General features: G+C 35.8%; 1 protein-coding gene across 1 annotated transcript; it reads right to left on the bottom strand.

Moving 5' to 3' along the window:
• Positions 1-1,361: 1,361 nt before the first annotated feature.
• Positions 1,362-12,399, bottom strand: LOC121410506 (galectin-3-binding protein B-like). Its single transcript, XM_041602650.1, has 3 exons — positions 12,210-12,399; positions 3,232-3,573; positions 1,362-2,413 (listed from the first exon to the last, which is right to left on the bottom strand). The coding sequence occupies exons 1-3, from the start codon at positions 12,307-12,309 to the stop codon at positions 2,319-2,321; spliced, it is 537 nt and encodes a 178-aa protein (XP_041458584.1). The 5' UTR covers positions 12,310-12,399; the 3' UTR covers positions 1,362-2,318.
• Positions 12,400-19,410: the final 7,011 nt, after the last annotated feature.

Genomic DNA, 19,410 nt, shown 5'->3' with positions numbered 1-19,410 from the left:
TCCCATACGTGTACTGTATCAAAGCAATAGCTTCGATCCAGCTGAGGCATGGCGGCTTGTCATTGTTCAAAACTCACCTTCACCCGACAAAGGAAAATATAATTGGTATAGTGTCGAAAATCTGTCTATCTGACGGTCAATCGGATCTGGCTCGCCCTAACCATTAACCCGTCTCTGTGGTCTAGTGGTTAAGGCACCGGCGTTCAAAGCTGGGGGCCCGGGTTCGATTCCCGGCAGAGACATTTTTTCGGCATCACCAATTTTTCCAAAGGGTAGATAGCTCTGGGGAACCTTGATTTAAGCTACGCCTACCATTGTTCTCTTCATCCATTTCTTTACAATATTTGAATAAAAAAGAGTTGCCAAAAGCTGTTGTACATTTATAGCTTCACACATTTATATATATATATATATATATATATAAATTTATATAATTTTATAATCGTATATATATATATGATTTATAATCGTATATATATATATATATATATATGTATAGTTTCACATACATACATACACACACCCGCACCCACATATATATATATGTGTGTGTATGTACGTACGTTCGTGTGTGTGTATGTATGTATGTATAGCGAGAGAGGTATGGATTTTATTACCAGTCGATTTGACTATTTTCGTATAATGTGAGAAGGGTATAATGAATTGGCACAAATGATGCAGAGTTATACCCGACTTGTAAATCTTTCGGCACCTGGCCTTCCTCAGTGTTCATTTGGTATACATAAAACAAAGCAAATTCTAGAATAAGCAACAGAACAGAATGGACATAATCGAGAATAGCAACAAATCAAAGCGAAGCCAAAACAATGGTAAAACAAAATCCACAAGGTAATTAGACTCAACAGAAATTTAAAAAATAGCAAAATTGAACTAAGCAAACAAATGAGGGCTGTACCTGACAAAAGTCGAAACAAACCTTGTGATGTTGAGTGAAGTCGTATGTGTGTTCGTTCTAGATTAAAACTTACTGGGTTAAAGGAAACCCAAAAGCTATTTTTTACCTTGTTTATCGTTCTTTTCAAGTGCATTCATTTTTTCAACGATTTTCTTCGTGCGCCCTCTTGACTCGCCATACTAACACACTGTACATAACTTAACTAAACATCACAAGGTTTGCTTCGACATTTTAATTCGTTTTTACTTATATTTTTATTTCCATTGAGTATGATCTTTGTTATTCTACTCTTCTGTCTAATTAACACATTCATTTATTTTTTTACCTTTGTTTTGGTTTTGCTTTAATTTGTATAGTTATTCTCCAATATGTTTTTTTCTCACTCGCTGCATTTCTCCCGGCTATAATTACACACTTTTTGAAAGACGATTTTGATCATGATTCATATTGATATTTGCTGTAATTTATTCCTTCATATCCCCTAAAAATCCATTACAATATAGCCTTTGAACAAAGTCATGATAGACATTTAACTGAAAGGTGGTGGTATAAAAAAAATGGTCAAAATGACGATTCTCTTGGTTAATATGTGTCCGATTGAGAAAAATGATCATAGTTAACGGATTTATTGATTAAAATCTACCAGGAATCTAATTTCGACCAATGCTTTTTACAGTGTAGGCCTATATCTTATTTGAAATTGGATAATCATATACTAAAATGACTCAAACTACACAAGCGACAGAAGACCATGATGTCGGATAGAATATTTCTTATCATGGATGAGCTGAAGGTCATGTGGCTAGCTCTATCTATATTTAATTCTTCAAAGCTTTCACTACATGACCGAGTAGAAGTGATGCTAAACTTTCTCTTTGTATATAATGTTAAAATAGAGTTAATGTGAAAAATAGATTATGTAATGGCAGTGCAGAGTAACGATAATGCTCAAGGTTAGGAATTTAACATTGGACATTGCGTAAGAAAAGTGGATATTGGATACAGTCGGGTGTTGTTGAAAAGAGTAAAACATTTCTTTATGGAATGAAGACAATTGAAATGTTCTATTTTTTTATACAAGTGCACATTTAGTTACCATAATGCATCTAGCATTTCTATTTATTTGAAAGCAGGATAAAAGAGCATTGTAGATTAAATGCCTTAATTGCTCACGGGAATAGGTGCCGCGGCCGGGGATCGAACCCTGGACTTTCCAGGTATTGGCAGGCGCCTTAGACCACTCGGCCATGGCGCCTCGATTTTCAAATCTGAATCGATTATAAGAAAAATATGTAGGCCTTACTATAAGTTTTTATCTCACTTAACAATTAAAATGATTCATGTTAATTGGGTTTCAGTCAAATCCGGCAGGCCGATATATTTATTGTCCAAGCGAACATTTCTATTTCTTTGCTTCTTGGAGAAGTTCAAGAAGAAATTTTTCCGCTCGACTTTTCATATCTTCTTTCGTAACGACGTCCGCATCTGGCATATTATCTGTTTAAAAAATGAAAACATTATTCAGTGTTATCGTATGAAGTTAACACAGGATGAGAGTCAAGATTTGTCCGCATATATAGTGTGCAGTTAATTCCTAATGTTCCGAATTATGAATTGAACTCAGACATTTCAGAATCCTATTCGAAATAGCTTTATGAATCGTTTAAAATGATTTTAAATAAATCTATTATTTTGATGGAAATACTACTATTACTATACTGCTGCTGCTACTACTACTACTACTACTACTGCTGCTGCTGCTGCTGCTACTACTACTACTTCAACTAATAATAATAATGATAATAATAATGTTGATGATGATTGTAATACTACTACTAATAATGATAACGATGATGATAATAACAACAATAATAATAACAATAATAATATAATACTGACAATAATAGTAATAAAAACAGTAGGCATTGATATAGCGCAATCTATCCAGAAATAATGGGATTGCTATGAGATCTTGATAATTTCACGACCGATATTCTACAAGTCCACAAAAAATGAATTCAAGAAATATGTTATTTCACATCCGATTTGATGAAAATTTAAGTGTTATGCTTTTTTTTCATTCAATTTTGTGTTGGTGTGGACTTGTCCTTTAAAGATCCTTTGGTGCATACGGACAGGTGGCGTTTCCACCACATCATGCAGAGTAATTGGTGTTAATTCTGGCCATATGATTCCTTGAATTATTACGTCTATTATATGGCTACAATTTTAAGACCAAAATCAAGTCGCATCTGACGTTTAACTATGATGCGACTTCATGGAAAACAAATAATAATATAAAAAGACCTTATTACCTCCACAAACGACCGCAGCGTAGCTTGATCGAGGGCAGCTAGATTCAGTCTGTCCAGGTGTCCCAAGACTGCCCACAAGCTGACAATCTCTGATGGTATCTTCATCGCCGTTGCACTTTAGCACATTGTGCCAGACCTTCTCATTGGGATCAAAGCTGTCATCAAAATACCCATCTGGCTGAGCAAGTTCTACTGCCAAATCGAATCCCATCTGACGGCATACTACGTTGGCCATTTTCATGTCCACGTTACTGTCTGCACAGACCATGCCCCATCCTCCTCTGAAGTAGACCTCTACTATTCCTGCATTTGTGTTTGTAAAGCCTTGGTTGTTGAGACGAACTGTCATGTAGGAGGAGAAGAAAAGAAGAAGGAGAAAAAAAAGAAGAAGGAGAAGAAGAAAAAGAAGAAGGAAAAGAAGAAGAAGTAGGAGAAGACACCGACGACGAAGAAGAAAATAAAGTGGGGATTTTTATTAATTGATGCAGAGAATCTTGGTTCACGCCACGTCTTTATAATGACGTCAAAGTTCAGTACACTGGCGTACCTACGGGGGGGGGGCAGGGGGGCAGTCTGCCCCCCCCCCTGACGAGCCACAACCCTTGCAAAGGACGTATCCCTGCCCCCCCCCCCCCCCCCCTGACGAGCTTGAAATACCTTTTTTTCTGGTACGAAATCCTTTATGATTGAAGAACTTTTTTTCTTTGTTTTTTGCTTGTCAAATTTTTTGACCGACGTTTTTACCCCCCCCCCCCTCCTGTGGAAAATCCTAGGTACGCCACTGGTTCAGGATATAGACCTGCCTCCGTCCCAGACATAAATAAATCTGACAACTAACTCTCGTGAACTGGCAGTCAGTATAACACGCACGCTATAAGCCTTTACGTCTATCATGTCTATACATAGGGGAAGGCGGGGTAAGTTGAGCATAGGGGCAAGTTGAGCCACCAGCCCCAGGCCAATAATGAATGAGTCAGACATTGTGGTGGTGTCATGTATTGATGACCCATAGCATAACCCATAACCCCACCACATTGTTTTCAACTTTGAAACAAAAAGTATTTTTTTAGAGGGAAAAATTTGAATTTCAGCCAAAAAAGTAAAAAGGAGTGTGAAATAGATAAGAGCTTTATAAACACACACGTCTTTAAATATAATAAAGACATGATAACACCATTATTAGTCCAGGTATGGATCTTCATTCTTGTCATAGTCTTTAATATGATGGATGAATAATAAATGTGTGGATACAAAATTATCGCACTAAGTTCAGACTGGGGTAAGTTGAGCCAAACAGCATGGGGCAAGTTGAGCCATGGTAATTCCTATGGTAATGTATCTTAAAAAACAAACAAACCATAAAAATCGATTGAAATGCTGGCTGAAAGGAGCAAATTTACATGACTGCTCTTTTCCTTTTAAAGGATGTTGGTATTTATAGAGACTTAACAAGTGAAAAGACTTTAAACAAAAAATTGACATGCTGGTTCTCCCCTCATACATTTTGTACATAGTTTTTGTGGCTCAACTTACCCCAGAAGGTGGCTCAAACTTACCCCATATATGGGGCAAGTTGAGCCATTTGACATTGTTTTTTTCAAAGGTCACGATGACTTTCAGTGTGGGGATAGAAAGTTATATATAGGTGGAAAATATTTCAGAAGAATTAAATTTCAAGGCAAGGTACTTATTTCGACAAGATTATTAATCATATCAATTCTAACATGCAAAAAGCAAAAACTGTCACAACTTACCCCGCCTTCCCCTACTAAATCGCATACCAGAACGCCGTGTAAATCAAACTGACGGATATGCAGTCACTTCTTTAATATCAATTAACTCTTGATGTAACGCTTATAGCAATGATGTAATATTTTACTTTATTTTACCAACTTTCGCGGATCCCATGATGTATTTGCTATTGGATTGAAATTGTGAGCCTTCGGTTTCGCAGTAACCTATGTGAACTAAAAGTGTTTGTGATCAAGGACCTGAAAGTATTCGTGATCAAGGAAATAAAAACAAATCAATAAATAAATCAACGCACTATTGTGTTAAGCTCTTCGAGACATTTTATAAACGATACTGTGATATTTAACGAGTGCAGCCTAAAATATAGACCACAGAAACAGGGGTGACGACTGAGATATACAGCCACCATCTTTTTCTTTCCTTCATTCATAATGGCGCCAACTTCTAAATCAAATCAGAATGCCATCGATGAGGCCATTGAAAAAATAATGACCAGTGAACGGCTGACCGAAGCTATCAGGAAAGCTGTCAAAGAAGCGGCCAGTGATGAGTTCGCTAAACTAATTAGTCAACTTGAGAAGCAAGAAAGCAGAATAATGGAATTAGAAACTGATCGGGATTCGCAACAAAAGGAGATCAAAGAGCTGAAAGAAGCAATTGATGAATACCAATCCCGCTTCCAACACTTAGAAATGGAGACTAACGACCTGGAACAGTACTCCAAACGGAATTGCCTACTCTTCTTTGGGGTCCCGGAGACAAAAGGAGAGGACACCACCGAAGTAGTGTGCAAAATCGCGCGGGAAAAACTACGCGTTGATCTGCATCCCTCGGCTCTCGATCGAACACATCGTCTGCAACGTCGTAACCAAGGCGACGCGTCCGATGGGACGCCAGCTAGCGGGCGCATGCAGACACGAAGCACCGGCCGAGAAGACCAGAACCAATCAAGCAGATCGACAGCACCAGCATAGACAATCCGTCATAAAAAGTCGCAAACTACTAAAAGGATCGCGTATGTCTATACAAGAGCACCTAACTCGAAAAAATCAGGACCTTCTCGCAAAAACAAGAGCAAACCAAGCGGTGAAGGATGCCTGGTCATCAGATGGGAGGATTGTTGCCCTCATCCGAGCGACAGGAGGAAAGTTTATAACGCGAGGGATCCGCGGAGATAACGATCTTCCTAAACGCTAATTCGTTATAAACACCTTTAAACATTGGACCATTTGCTTTTATATTTCCATAGATATATCGTTTTAATCAATATATTGAATTCTATGGGAAAGAGTTTAATATATATACTTTTGTATAACTTGTTAAATTTATAATAATTTTTTAAGGTCGTTTTTGTAAAAGGGATTTAATTTTAATGTCTGTGAAATATCCATGCATTTTGTAGAAAATCAGTGAAATGTAATCAAAAAGCACTGCTCTGTGTGAATTGTAAAACCTGGTGTCATTTTAATTGCACATCTGTATCTGAAGTTGTATTTAACTCAGAATGTGACTGGATCTGTGACCCATGTCTTCTTTCTGAACTTCCGTTTTATGAAAACCAAGACGAATTTCAATCAAGGAAATATGATTTATCTAACACAACCATGCCTAATGAAGATGACTCAATTCTCGTATATTCTGAGAATGTTGAAGAAAAGTTAAATAGTATAAAATCCATCAAAGGAATTGTAATTTCTCATCTAAATATCGGTTCTCTTATTAAGCACATTGATGAGCTCAGATTATTGTTACTTAGTACCAAAATTGATATAATTACACGAAGTGAAACCCATTTAAATGATTTGATAGAAAACACTGAACTCGGTATTATGAACTTTAACTTAGTAAGACTTGATAGAAATAGATCAGGTGGAGGTATAGCTATGTATATCAATGAGAATTTGAATTATCGAATAAGATATGACCTGAGCTCGAAGAAATCAACTGGGATAATGTATCATTGTCCACTGATTGTCAAATTGCTTGTGATAACTTCTTTCAAAACATTTTGAAATTAATAGAAAAATATGCACCAGCCAAGAAACATCGAATCAAGAATAAAGTATCCCCCTGGATGATACCAGAATTGGTGAATTTAATAAGAGACAGAAATAAATTAAAACTAAAAGCTAGGAAATCTCGGAATCATGAAGATTGGTCTGCGTATAAAGCACTCAGGAACAAAATAACAATGCATATTCGTCAACGTAAACGTGAATATATTGCATCATCCATTGATGAAAATAATGGAGATCAGAGTTCAATGTGGGCTTCCCTTAAGTTTCTATTACCAAACAAACACTGTGATCAACTCAGTTAAAGTAAATAATAGTAATTATATAACAAATCCTAAAGAAATTGTAAACACGTTTAATATTCACTTTATTAACGTAGGTAAGGAAGTACAGCATGAGATACCACATACTGACAAGTCTGCATTAGATTATTTGACAGGAATAAATACTTCTTTCGAATTTCATGAAGTAACAACCCAGAAGGTAGAAGATCTATTAAAAAATTGCCCAAGGGAAAGGGATGTGGACCAGATAACATCACTGCTGGATTCATTCATGAAGTACTTCCTTACGTAATCTCACCAATGCACCATGTTGTAAATCTTTCTTTAAAAACTGGAAATGTGCCACAGCAATGAAAAGTTTCAAAAGTGACACCTATGTTCAAAAAGGGAAATAAGGAAGAGATGGCAAATTATAGACCGATTTCTCTTATGTCGGTGTTAGCAAAGGTTATCGAAAAATAGCTTTTGAACAAATGTATAAATATGTAACAAGTAATAATATCTTAGTTGAGAATCAATCGGGATTTCGGCCCCAACATTCTACCCACACGACAGTCTTAAACCTCACAGAAGATGTTTTACAGAATATTGATGAGGGATTACTTACTGGATTGATTATGTTAGACTTGAAAAAGGCGTTTGACAGTATTGTGCATAAGATTCTCCTCGATAAATTATACTTTATAGGTATACGAGGTGTCAACCTCAATTGGTTTAAGTCATATTTATCCTCTCGATCTCAATACGTTTATATGAATGGTGTCAACTCTGATTATGCTACCGTTGAATGTGGCATACCACAAGGTTCAGTGCTTGGACCATTGCTATTCTCTCTATATATAAATGACATTGGTAAAGTAATTCAAAATTCAAAATTATCACTTTATGCTGATGATACATGCATTTATTTCAGTTCCCAAAATGCTATTGATATAAAATCTGAATTGGAGAGTGATCTCCAAGCAGTATCAGAGTGGCTTGCATGTAACAAATAAAAGTTGAATATAGCTAAATGTGAATTTGTTCTTATTGGTACCCGAAATCGTATACACAAAGTTGATAATGACATAACTGTATCCTTGAATGGCGAATTGCTAAAAAGAGTTACTAAAACAAAATATCTTGGAGTTGTTTTAGATGAATTCCTAGATTGGGGAGCTCATATCAGTCATATGAAATCCAAGATTGCTAAATGTATGTATCTTTTGAAAAGAATTAGACCTTATATATCTCAAAATCATGCCCTAATTTTGTATAAAACTATTATACAATGTCATTTAGACTACTGTGATGGAGTCTGGAGTAATACGGGTAAAGGGTATATAGAACAACTAACTTTGTTACAAAAACGAGCTCTTAAATTAGTATTGATGGTATCCAGAAGGTATCCAACAGAAGACCTCTATCGTCAATTAAAAATTGACAAAGTCACTGAAAGGCTTAGAATGAGAAAGATAATGCTAATTCACAAAATCTTGTATGGAGCTGTTCCAGAATATATAAGTAGACGATTTAATTATCAAATATATTACTATAGAACACGCAAATCGGATTATAGTCTTTGCATCCCCAAAGTAAAACCAAATTATGGGAAAAGGCGATTAGAATATAGAGGTGCAATGGCCTGGAATAATCTTACAAATGACTTAAAAGCAATAAGGTCCACTTTCAGATCACAACTAAGACTCCATTTAAATGAAGCTTCCATTATTAATGTGCTTTAATTAAATCTCTAATCAGACATATTAAGATTTATATAATGATTTCACTTGGGAAGGGTGGGGAAACGCAAGGGGTACAGGGGATAACGATTTGTATAGCTTTAGTTTTTAATTTTTTTGTAGGCCTATACCTAAGTGTAAGATAACTGAATTTTAATAATTTGTATCCAACTTGCACTCTGTATTTTTCATTTATCCACTTTAATTGTTTGTATCCGTGTAATATTTTAATTTTTTTTTAATGAATTACTTTGTTTGCTGAAAAACTATGATCATTTTTGTGTATTGAATATTGTATATTGTATCACGGCCCCAATGAAAAACAGCTATGCTGAATGGGCTTTTTAACCGTGGTGAAATAAATAAATGAAATGAAATGAAATGACAGAGAGTTATCGTAACCACGACACAGAACGTTTTCTGGAACATAGATCATGTAATGCCCTTCGTTACAATGTAGTCTCTTTTTTGTTTAGGATTGGTGAAACGAAACAGCAGTTTCGTTCTGAACTCTTCACAAACGATCTATTTGCATGTTTTCGTCAGCTACAAAGCGTAGGAGGAAACTCCGATTTATCAATTTTCGAAATGAGACCTCCCAGCTTTTCATTGTGATTATAATTTTCGATGCATTTGTCTTGTTCTAGTATTCGTTCTGCGTCACGGTTTGAAAACTGCCTACTATCTGATTGATAACGTCTCAATTCTTTACATCTACACACGCGCGCTCTAAATCTCTCTAGCAACAGCTACACTTTATTGGATAATCTAATGGGTATAAAGGGAGCATGCATGTTTGCTAGCTAATTCCCCCCAACCCCCCTATTGGGCAAAATGTATGTTTCAGGGATAAATTTTAACGCAATATTTCGTAAAGTTTACAAAGTATTTGGTATCTTTTTACCCGGCCAGCAAACATGCATGTTCCCATTTTATCCAATATTGGGTTAACTATTTTTAGATAGTATGATGCCGAGTAAATGTTACGAGTCATTATCATCAATATCAAAATTTGCCATGTTCAGCCCACTCCAAGGCAAAGGCCTCCATGATTATGATAAAACCAATAATGTTGATTTTTTTCATAAAACACAATTTTATGGAAGCTTAAAAGTGCCACCTAGATGTTCAGATGATAATCTTGATATGTCTACATCATTTAGAAAGAATGACCACATGACGTGGTCTAGGAGCTCGTGATGTCTACATGACGTGGAGACATGAAGAGATGACAAGATCTTGGATCTCGTCATGTCTACATCCTATGGGAGAGATGATGAGATGACAAGATCTTGGATCTCGTCATGTCTACATCCTATGGGAGAGATGATGAGATGACAAGATTTTGGAGCTCGTCATGTCTACATCCTAGCTGTGGGAGAGATGATCAGATGAAAATATATTGGATCTGGTCATGACTATACATCCTGTGGAGGAGATGATCAGATGATAAGATCTTGGATCCATGATCATGTCATCTGATAATCTCTTCTAAAAGGTGTAGACATGACGAGTTACGCGATCATGATATCTGATCATCTCTCCCATGGGATGTATAGTCATGACGAGATCCAAGATCTTGTCGTCGCTTCTTTTTCAAGGATAGTAGACATGGACGAGATGATTATCTGAACATCTGGGTGGCATACAATTTTGATTGCACTGTAAATTAAATCAACTACGTGCCCGTTCATGAAATTTTGCAATGTATTTCATACTTAATTATTTGATATAGTAAAGATACTATAACATGAGACAGCTGATTGTGCTCTTTGCTTTTATCTTCAATGAGGAAGAATATGAAACAAATTCAGTTAACAATTGGCTGCCAAATATAACGTAGATTCATCGATTGTACCGCCAATAATATGCATAACACTATTTCATGAATATGGACGAAACTTAAGCATGTCATAACGCCCTTTTTATTCCACCTCATACTTGCTCCATGTGCTCAATTTGAAAAATGTGCAAAAGAAATAGCATACTTGAGGATTCTTGAGACCCTTGAGGAACAGTGACTATATGTGGCTGGCCTTTAGGATCATTTAATGACTGAGGTCCTTTATAGAATAAATGTGATATATAAATGTTATATAAAATAATGATGATACTATCATCAATTTATCCTTACGAACATAATCTACTCTTATTACATGAAAAATCCCAAGGAGTGCCACTTGTAAAAACAGTATAATCTACGCTTGCAGACTTTTATCACCACACTTTTCACCTGAGAAAGATCCATTTTATGTGTTAGCAAGTGCTATCAGTATCAAATTTTACCAAAACTTCCCCCTCAAGAACGTGTTCTGTGCCCCTTTTACTTGAGAAAGTTTTATCCGTTTTATGTCTGAGCAAATGCTCCCTTGCCCTTTTTTGAGTGCCCTTTCTCGAATCAGTGCCCCTTTTTACATAAGAAAAGTGCCCCAACTAACTTGTTCTGTTCCCCTTTCACCTGAGAAAGATCCGTTTTATGTCTGAGCATGTGCTCTCATGCCTTTTTGTGAATGCCCTTTCTCGAATCAGTGCCCCTTTTTACCCAAGTGACCCTCACGATCATATCCTATGCCCTGTTGTGTATTAACGAGTGTCCTTTTGCCTTCTCATAAGTTGTTCTGAAAACTAACTATTTTCGTGCCCGCTCAGTGCCCGGTTTCTTTATCTAGCGCCGTTCTGCTTCCTTCTGCAAGTGCTAATGAATGAAAAAAAATTGTAAAAATAATCCTACGTGCCTTAAGTTTCATGAGTCATGTGAGTGGGGTAAAATCATTTTTTTTTCTTTGTTTTAGGATCATGGGTTTACGCAGTGTGTGGGGGCAGCGGGGCAGTAGCCACCCCCCCCCCCAAAAAAAAAAAAAAATCGAAAACGCACATTTTTTTTTAATGAAGATTCTCACAAAATTAACTAACAATATGCACAAAATCCATCAATTTCACTTACCAAAATGCAAATTGCACCTCAATAATAAGTTCGAACGCTATGCTCCCTCGCTTTCGAGTTTTTCTTTTTTTTAAGTTTACGCGTGCTGCCCCCATCGAAAATATTCTGCATGCGGCCATGTTTAAGATATTGCCCTTTTCAAAAGAAAAGGTGCCCTTTTTTCCCTGTGCTCCCCCACTTTCAACTTCGCTCCGCCGCCCCTGTGACTATGATCGTCGGTCGATTTTTAAAATCATTTCAACGTAAGATATATTGTAATTACCTCTTCCGTTCATCCTAACCTTGGGAACTTCTTCCTGGTCTCCTCTCACGGATCCCAAAAATGCCACAAAAGCTAAAAACAAGAGGATGATAATCTTCATGATGCCAATTGATTTCTGAAGAGAGATGGCTAACAGGGAAGCTGGATGTTTACCAAAATACTGAGACAAGTTGACTGATACAGGTACATTTATACGGCGGTATCTTTACAATTATTCTAAGAAAAGTGCATTAAATCTTGATCACCTTTCTATCGGATTTGGATGTCCTTTTAATCTTCTCATCGTAGGAGCCAAAGATACACTCAGATGCACACCGCACAGCGATTCGAACCAGTAGTCATCGAGGGCAATAACTTGCAGTAAACTAGATTGGGGCGGGATCTCGGAAATCTGGTATTATCGAGAGGTTGAGGACTGAACACTGTAAGCTTCGGGCAAACTAGTAAGTATTGCAAGAATATGTTAACAAGAAGGGTATTCCATATTCCACACTATTCATGCAAATATCAAAATTCAAGAGCTTGAGTTTGGCATATTTTTCATTTATCTAGAGTAGTGTTTCATCATCTTATACAGCAATGAAAGAAACACGATCGAGGGAATATGATGTTACAAGAAAAAAAAAGTCATGGTTATATTTTTTTTCGGAAAGCATCTAAGCGGAAAGCGAGTGCTTCATGTTTTTTTTTAAATCAATAGCGGGTGCACGTACAGTAGATGTTGATTTGTTTCCAATTTGATGAGGTACGTGCTGTTACAACCGATAACAGCAACGCACGCCAGTGACGCCACACCAACGCTGATTGCGACTTTTATGCCAAGAGCGTCCAACGCATAATGTCGTACCTTTTCTACTAACGCATAGCATCGCAAGTCTTACTGCATGATGTCGCAACGGTATTATCTTCAGGACTCGAGTTAAATATAAGACATAAACTATGTTTTTATTCATTAAGCTCAGTCATCTGAACTTTTTAAAAGTGTGTTATGTGGGGCAGGTGCGGAATCGGGGGGGGGGGGAGTGTTAAATTGTTTGTCAGGATGAGGAGGAGGTGAACGATCAAAATCGTAATGTGTGGAGGAGAAGCAGATACGCATACCACCATTCATCTGCGCATATCGCGCTAATTAAGCTTATTTTGCGAGAGGGTAATGTCATTTAGCTAAAAATCAAATTCAAACTTTATTGCATTTCATTGTTTTTCATGAAATTTTAGTAAAAAAATATATTTTGTAATATTGTTAATCGGAATGTGCCATTGATATTGAAAATTGAGCGCGCGATTCGCGCACGCAAAGGCCTATCTGATACTGCTAAAACTGCTTTGAATGCTAAAATCTGAGATCCAAATGCATTAAAATATCTAAACGTTGAGCTCGCGCTTCGCGCTCTCATTATCTATTTAGGCCATGTGAGATATATACCCTATCTTGTTTGTAAGAATAATACTAATGAAATGTACTTCAAAAATCTTCTTTTTTTTGGTTGGACTGCTCTCTCTAAAAACCAACAACAAAAAATAGCTTTTAGCGGCCGATCGGGAAACATGATGGATGAAAATATTGTTTCTGCCAAATTTTTATGCAAAATCTCGCTTTATATACTGTAATAGAAACACGTACATGCGTTCTCTGCCCCTGGACTTCAGTATGGACCACCACGTGGATCCAGCGGCCCACGTTATTTTTTTGTAAAAAAAGTACGTACGCAGATTTGTTTTTTCACGTGCTCCCCTCTCCCCAAGAGAAATGTGTATAGGACCTATAACTTTAAAATTATTGTTCATACGGTACATTCCGAGTACCAATACGAAATATCAATTCTTTACTAAAATATAATAAACAACGATGAATTATCATTAAATATTTTAAAACATGACCCCTCTTCATCATAATGAATTCAATACTGCCCCCCCCCCCTGCATCCGCGCCTGTCCCACCAAATACACTTTTAAAAACGTTCAGATGGCAGAGCTTGAACAAATTACTGAGTGAAAACATAGCTTATATCTTTCGAGTCCTGAAAAAAAAACGATGCGACATTATGCGTTAAGACTTGCGACGTTATTTTGTATGCGTTAGTAGTTCAACCTACGACACTAGGCTTGAGTGTGACATTATGTGAAAATCATCCATCGCATAATGTGACAGTCAACGCATCATGTCGTAATATATCTTTTGTAACACGTGCACGTTTTGGATAAAGAATTAAATCTCGTAATTTACCTTATATGTCAACATGGCGAGATAACTCGGTAAGTCCGGTGGTGACACTTTCAAACTTCCGTACAGTGTTAGACCTAAAGTAATATCACTACTCATATAGTTACATCCCAATTACAATGGTCTTTTGAATAATAAAAAAGAAGAACAAACACTCATAGCCAAAAAGAAGAATTTAATTCATTGGTTTTCAAAGTTCTCTCTTTTTTCACAATGCACAATACAGATTATGAAAATATTCTTTTTCTAGGTTATATAAAGTTTCAAATATTTATACATTCGGGTAAATAGAATCTCTCCTTGGAACCCCAATGTTCAATTAAAGTGGTTAATATCGAATTTATTTCCGTTAAAATATAAATAACAATAAATACGTATAAAATAATACATTGGCACATTACTGAAATATTTGATAACATAGGCACCCTCATTTATAGCGCATGTGACATCATTGGTATCTCAAACAAAGTGAATGCCATTGAATTTCTTAAACTTTCTTACTTTGCACATGAGTTGATTCATTCAAACCAATATGATGCTGGTGAGGAATTTGCCTTCCAAATCTCAGAAGTATTTCCATTGAATTATCATTTAAAGGGGATGTCCAATTTTACAACAAGTTGGTTCTAATAAAAGCAAAAAAATGATATAAAATCCTTGCAAATGTTTAATGGGAAGTTTTGAAAGATATGAGAGTGGTGAATTAAACATGTTTAATTTGTGACGTCATATAGCGAGAAGCCCTCCATATACTAGTAAAATGTAATATAAATTCAATTTTTGTTGAAACATGATGAATAAAAATATCTTTCTTATAAAATGGGGTATGAAATAATGGGTATGATGATAATATCCACCACAAAGATCACTTTCAAAATTTTACCGCACGACGTATTTAGTAGCTGCTCGTCTGTGTCGGAACAGAATAAAGCCTTTCAAAAAATCATTGACTCCTTTATTTTTGACGGATTTTCATCAGACCTTAACCATTCCTTTTTCCTGATTTTCTGCTCTTATTAAAACCAACTATTCTCTAGTGTATACTCATCCCTTGTAAATCTCTATAGTGGGCTTGGGGCTTAGCCTTACTCAAAATATAGTTTAGGGGTTTCACGTTGGATAATTGAAGTGACGGAATTCCTACAAATTTCTTGTTATTTCGAGTGATTAATGATAAATCATATTGTTCCGTCAGCTTTGTCACCTTAGTTAATAAATCGGATTATGAAAGATCCTGATGAAGAAAGTCTTGAGATTTAACAAATTAAATGAAAAACATATCGTGACATTACATAAAATAAAACATTAGAATGCAAATGGTTACTACAAATTCATTCAAACCTTTTACTTCTTAGACATGTTTCGCTTAAAAAAATCAAATATTACAATTAGCATCACCTTTGTCTTACCGTCATATAAGTTAACTTTGCGTTGACAAATGTTTCAAACCCACTGAAAACAATTATGATTCGTATAAAAAAAATTCCGCATTTCCCTTTTTCTTCGATTGGTCCCTTTTACAATAATACATGATGAGGTAAGTGATGACACCTTCTACTACATTTTTGACCTACCTTTTTGTTTTCCATATTTTTTTGTAGTAATCAATACACCAATTTCAAGTTTCCGTTTGTAGGCTTACTTATGTCTTTTTACGGTCATGGTATAAGTGATCTTAAAAAACGAAACGCTGGCCTTTTTCACCGTCTGTACATCATACATATAGGTGATTTAGACTTAGTGATCATATATTTTTAAATGATTCCTTTTGAAAAGTCGTATTTATCTGAAATAAAACTGAAACTAAATAAACTTCATAAACAATCTCCAACAAATGTATTTCTTTTGTAGCCTTTATGACTTACAACGTCCTAAGTAATATCAAATCAAGATAATAGCAAAAAATCATCTCAAAGCATAGTATATTTTTAACAATTCCAAATCCATTCTGGGTGTGTTCAAATTTGACCCTGTTAAGAATAACAAAATCATCATAATGACATTTATTATCTATGCTTCAATTATAAGGTCAACAATAGATATTATACTTGCCACAATTCCTTATACCCTTTTTTAGTATCCGCCTGTAAAGTCGATATATAGTGGATTATGTACAATAACGTGCAGATTGTCATTATCGTTACTGTTATTATATAACTATTATCATCATTACCATCGTCATTCTTATGTTTCTATCACTATTATCATTATTGTTTTTATTATTATTATTATATTCACTCCAATGACCATAGTATAGTTGGATCTTGTTTGGGCAGCATTTTCCAAATATATTGAGAATTTGCTTGGTGTCTTAGAGTAAAATGATTCAGACAATGAATTAGACACGGTTTGTGTTCTTATCCTTATCAGATTTTAAATTGGGGTATGCAAGCTCTTTGGTTTATTATCTTTACAAATGAAAATCGCTTTGGAGGTTGGATTATGACTGCTTATACGGTAAATGATCTTGAAAAGAAAAATCAGACAGGAATGACAGGAATAGTACACTGAATTAGACACGGTTTGTGTCCTTATCCTTATCAGATTTTAAATTGGGGTATGCAAGCTCTTTGGTTTATTATCTTTACAAATGAAAATCGCTTTGGAAGTTGGATTATGACTGCTTATACGGTGAATGATCTTGAAAAGAAAAATTGGACAGGAAGGACAGAGATGCAAGCTAAGCTAAAGCTATTTCGATGGCAACGTTCGAGATGATACCAAGCATGAAAGCTTGGGAATAACGATTAGTCTGTGCATGAATAAGTCTTTGCGTGCATTAAAAAATAATTCATCACTCTAGTATATTGTTATGGTGGTTGCTTGTCATTCCTTATGATTATGAGTATAATATCCTTTTTTGAGACTACAGTGCGTCACCAAAAAAACTATACACTTTTGAAATGGCTGCCAAATAAAAAAATGTAGCACTTTGGGAGAAAGGACTTATAAATATGGAAAGCCAGTAAAGTCAACTTTCAAATGACACCAAAAAGTTGAAAAACTATTCATGCATGAGCGAGCACTGCCAACTTAAACAAAGGGTATGATAGATCAGTTGTGATCAGTTTGTTGTTTGTGAAAATAAAATGCGTTATTAAATTGAAATTTAATGCATGAGTGATCACGAATTGCAATTTTTAGTGCAGCATTTTGTCTTTATCATGTGGATCTCAACTTTTTTGTTCATGACAGTCAGGAGAAGAGGGGGTAATATGACTTAGGTAGGTGAAGTACGTTGATGGGATAAAGGTCAACAGAACATATAGCAACCCCTCTATCCATCTCAACCCCCTCCCCCCCCCCCCCCCCCGCTTCTCTTCTCCTGAGAGACTAAGCTCAGCTAGGCTGGGTAGAAATTAGCCTGATAGTTTTCTTCTTTTTTGGAGTGGTTAATCCTTTGGAACTTGCTATGCTAAATTAATGAGAGTGAGATAAGTTTTGGATTCCTAGGCAAATTTCATGAGTTACTAAATTGGAATTTAATTCATGAGTGAACAGGTGTTTTGTAATTTTAGTGTAGCATATTCATCTTGTGGACCTCAGAAGTGTGTTCGTGAGAGTCAGAGTACTGTGTTGGTACCTGTTACAAGCAAGAGGCGATATATGCTAAGACTTGGTTAAAAGGGAATTCCTCTTCTTTTTTTTCTTTTACAATTTAAAAGTCATATGCAGCCTCCCCTCTCCACCTCCATTTCCCAGCCCAACCTCCCCTCTCTCTGTCTCACTTCCTGGGTTGTAGCCTATTCAAAATTTAACTGCCATGTGACCAGTGGCAGATGGTCAGTCTATTTATTGAATGATTACCAAGAAATTTAATGATTAATGAAATAATTTATTGAATAAATGAATGTTTGACTGATCACATTGCACATTGAATGAGTTGACTTACTGATAAATTGTTGATTAAATGATAGGAAGAAATTGATGCCCCAATTCAGAATTAATCATTAAATCAACATTCTGCTCTGGACTTTGCGTACATTACAATAGCCATTAGTCTCTCAACAGGAGGGGAGGGCGGGAAAGAGGGAGGGCCTGAATGTTCTCTTGTCTTTTATCTCCCGACTCCCATGAACACATTGCTGAGATCCACATGATAAAGTTAAAATGCTGCCCCAAAAGAGATCCAAATGATTAAGTTGAAATGCTGCCAAAAAAGTGTAATTTGTGTTCACTCATGCATTAAAGTTCAATTTAGTAATTCATAAAATTTGCTTAAGTAACCAAAACTGGTCACGGTTGATCATTAATTCATCACAACGCCCTTAACTTTGCAAGTTCGAAAGGATTCGCCTCTCAAAAACTGACATAAATTGGAAGGCTAATTCCAGCCCACCCTAATTTTCATACCTTTTTTTCAGTGGGCAGTGCTCGCTAAAGCATGAATAGTTTTTCAACTTTTTGGTGTCATTTGAAAGTTGACTTTATTGGCTTTCCATATCTTTAAGTCTTTTCCCCCAAAGTGCTACATTTTTTATTTGGCAGCCATTTGAGAAGTGTATAGTTTTTTGGGGGGACGCACTGTATAAGGAGTGTAATCATGCATTTTAATTCGAAATTTAATAGAAAATAATGAAACATGCAATCATTATAACAAAATGAAATATCTGTCTTCTAATATTTCTGTAAATATTTTTTTATTTACATTCTTAATTTTGGGATGCATGTATTGTTGGATGAATAAAACATAATCTTAAAGACCAATGGATGAAGGATAAGGCTTCTTTCCTTTTATATACACTGTAAAAATGAAGTGCTAATTCAGCATTTACAGAGCTTGTATAGTGACTGCATCACGAGTGCTGATTTTTTAGTTCAAATCTAAACTAGAAAATCAGCACTCGCAGTGCAGTCACTATACAAGCACTTTAAGTTCTAAAATAGGACTTCATTTTTACAGTGTATATCAGAGGTGTCCCAATAAAACATTTTGATTTAAAATGAGTTTTCGTTTTGAAACGATTTGAAACGTTA

This window comes from Lytechinus variegatus, chromosome 3, assembly GCF_018143015.1.
Source record: "Lytechinus variegatus isolate NC3 chromosome 3, Lvar_3.0, whole genome shotgun sequence".
In the NCBI taxonomy this organism is placed as follows: domain Eukaryota; kingdom Metazoa; phylum Echinodermata; class Echinoidea; order Temnopleuroida; family Toxopneustidae; genus Lytechinus; species Lytechinus variegatus.
The sequence above is the reverse complement of the archived record's forward strand: the minus strand, read 5'-3'. Positions and strand labels throughout refer to the sequence as shown.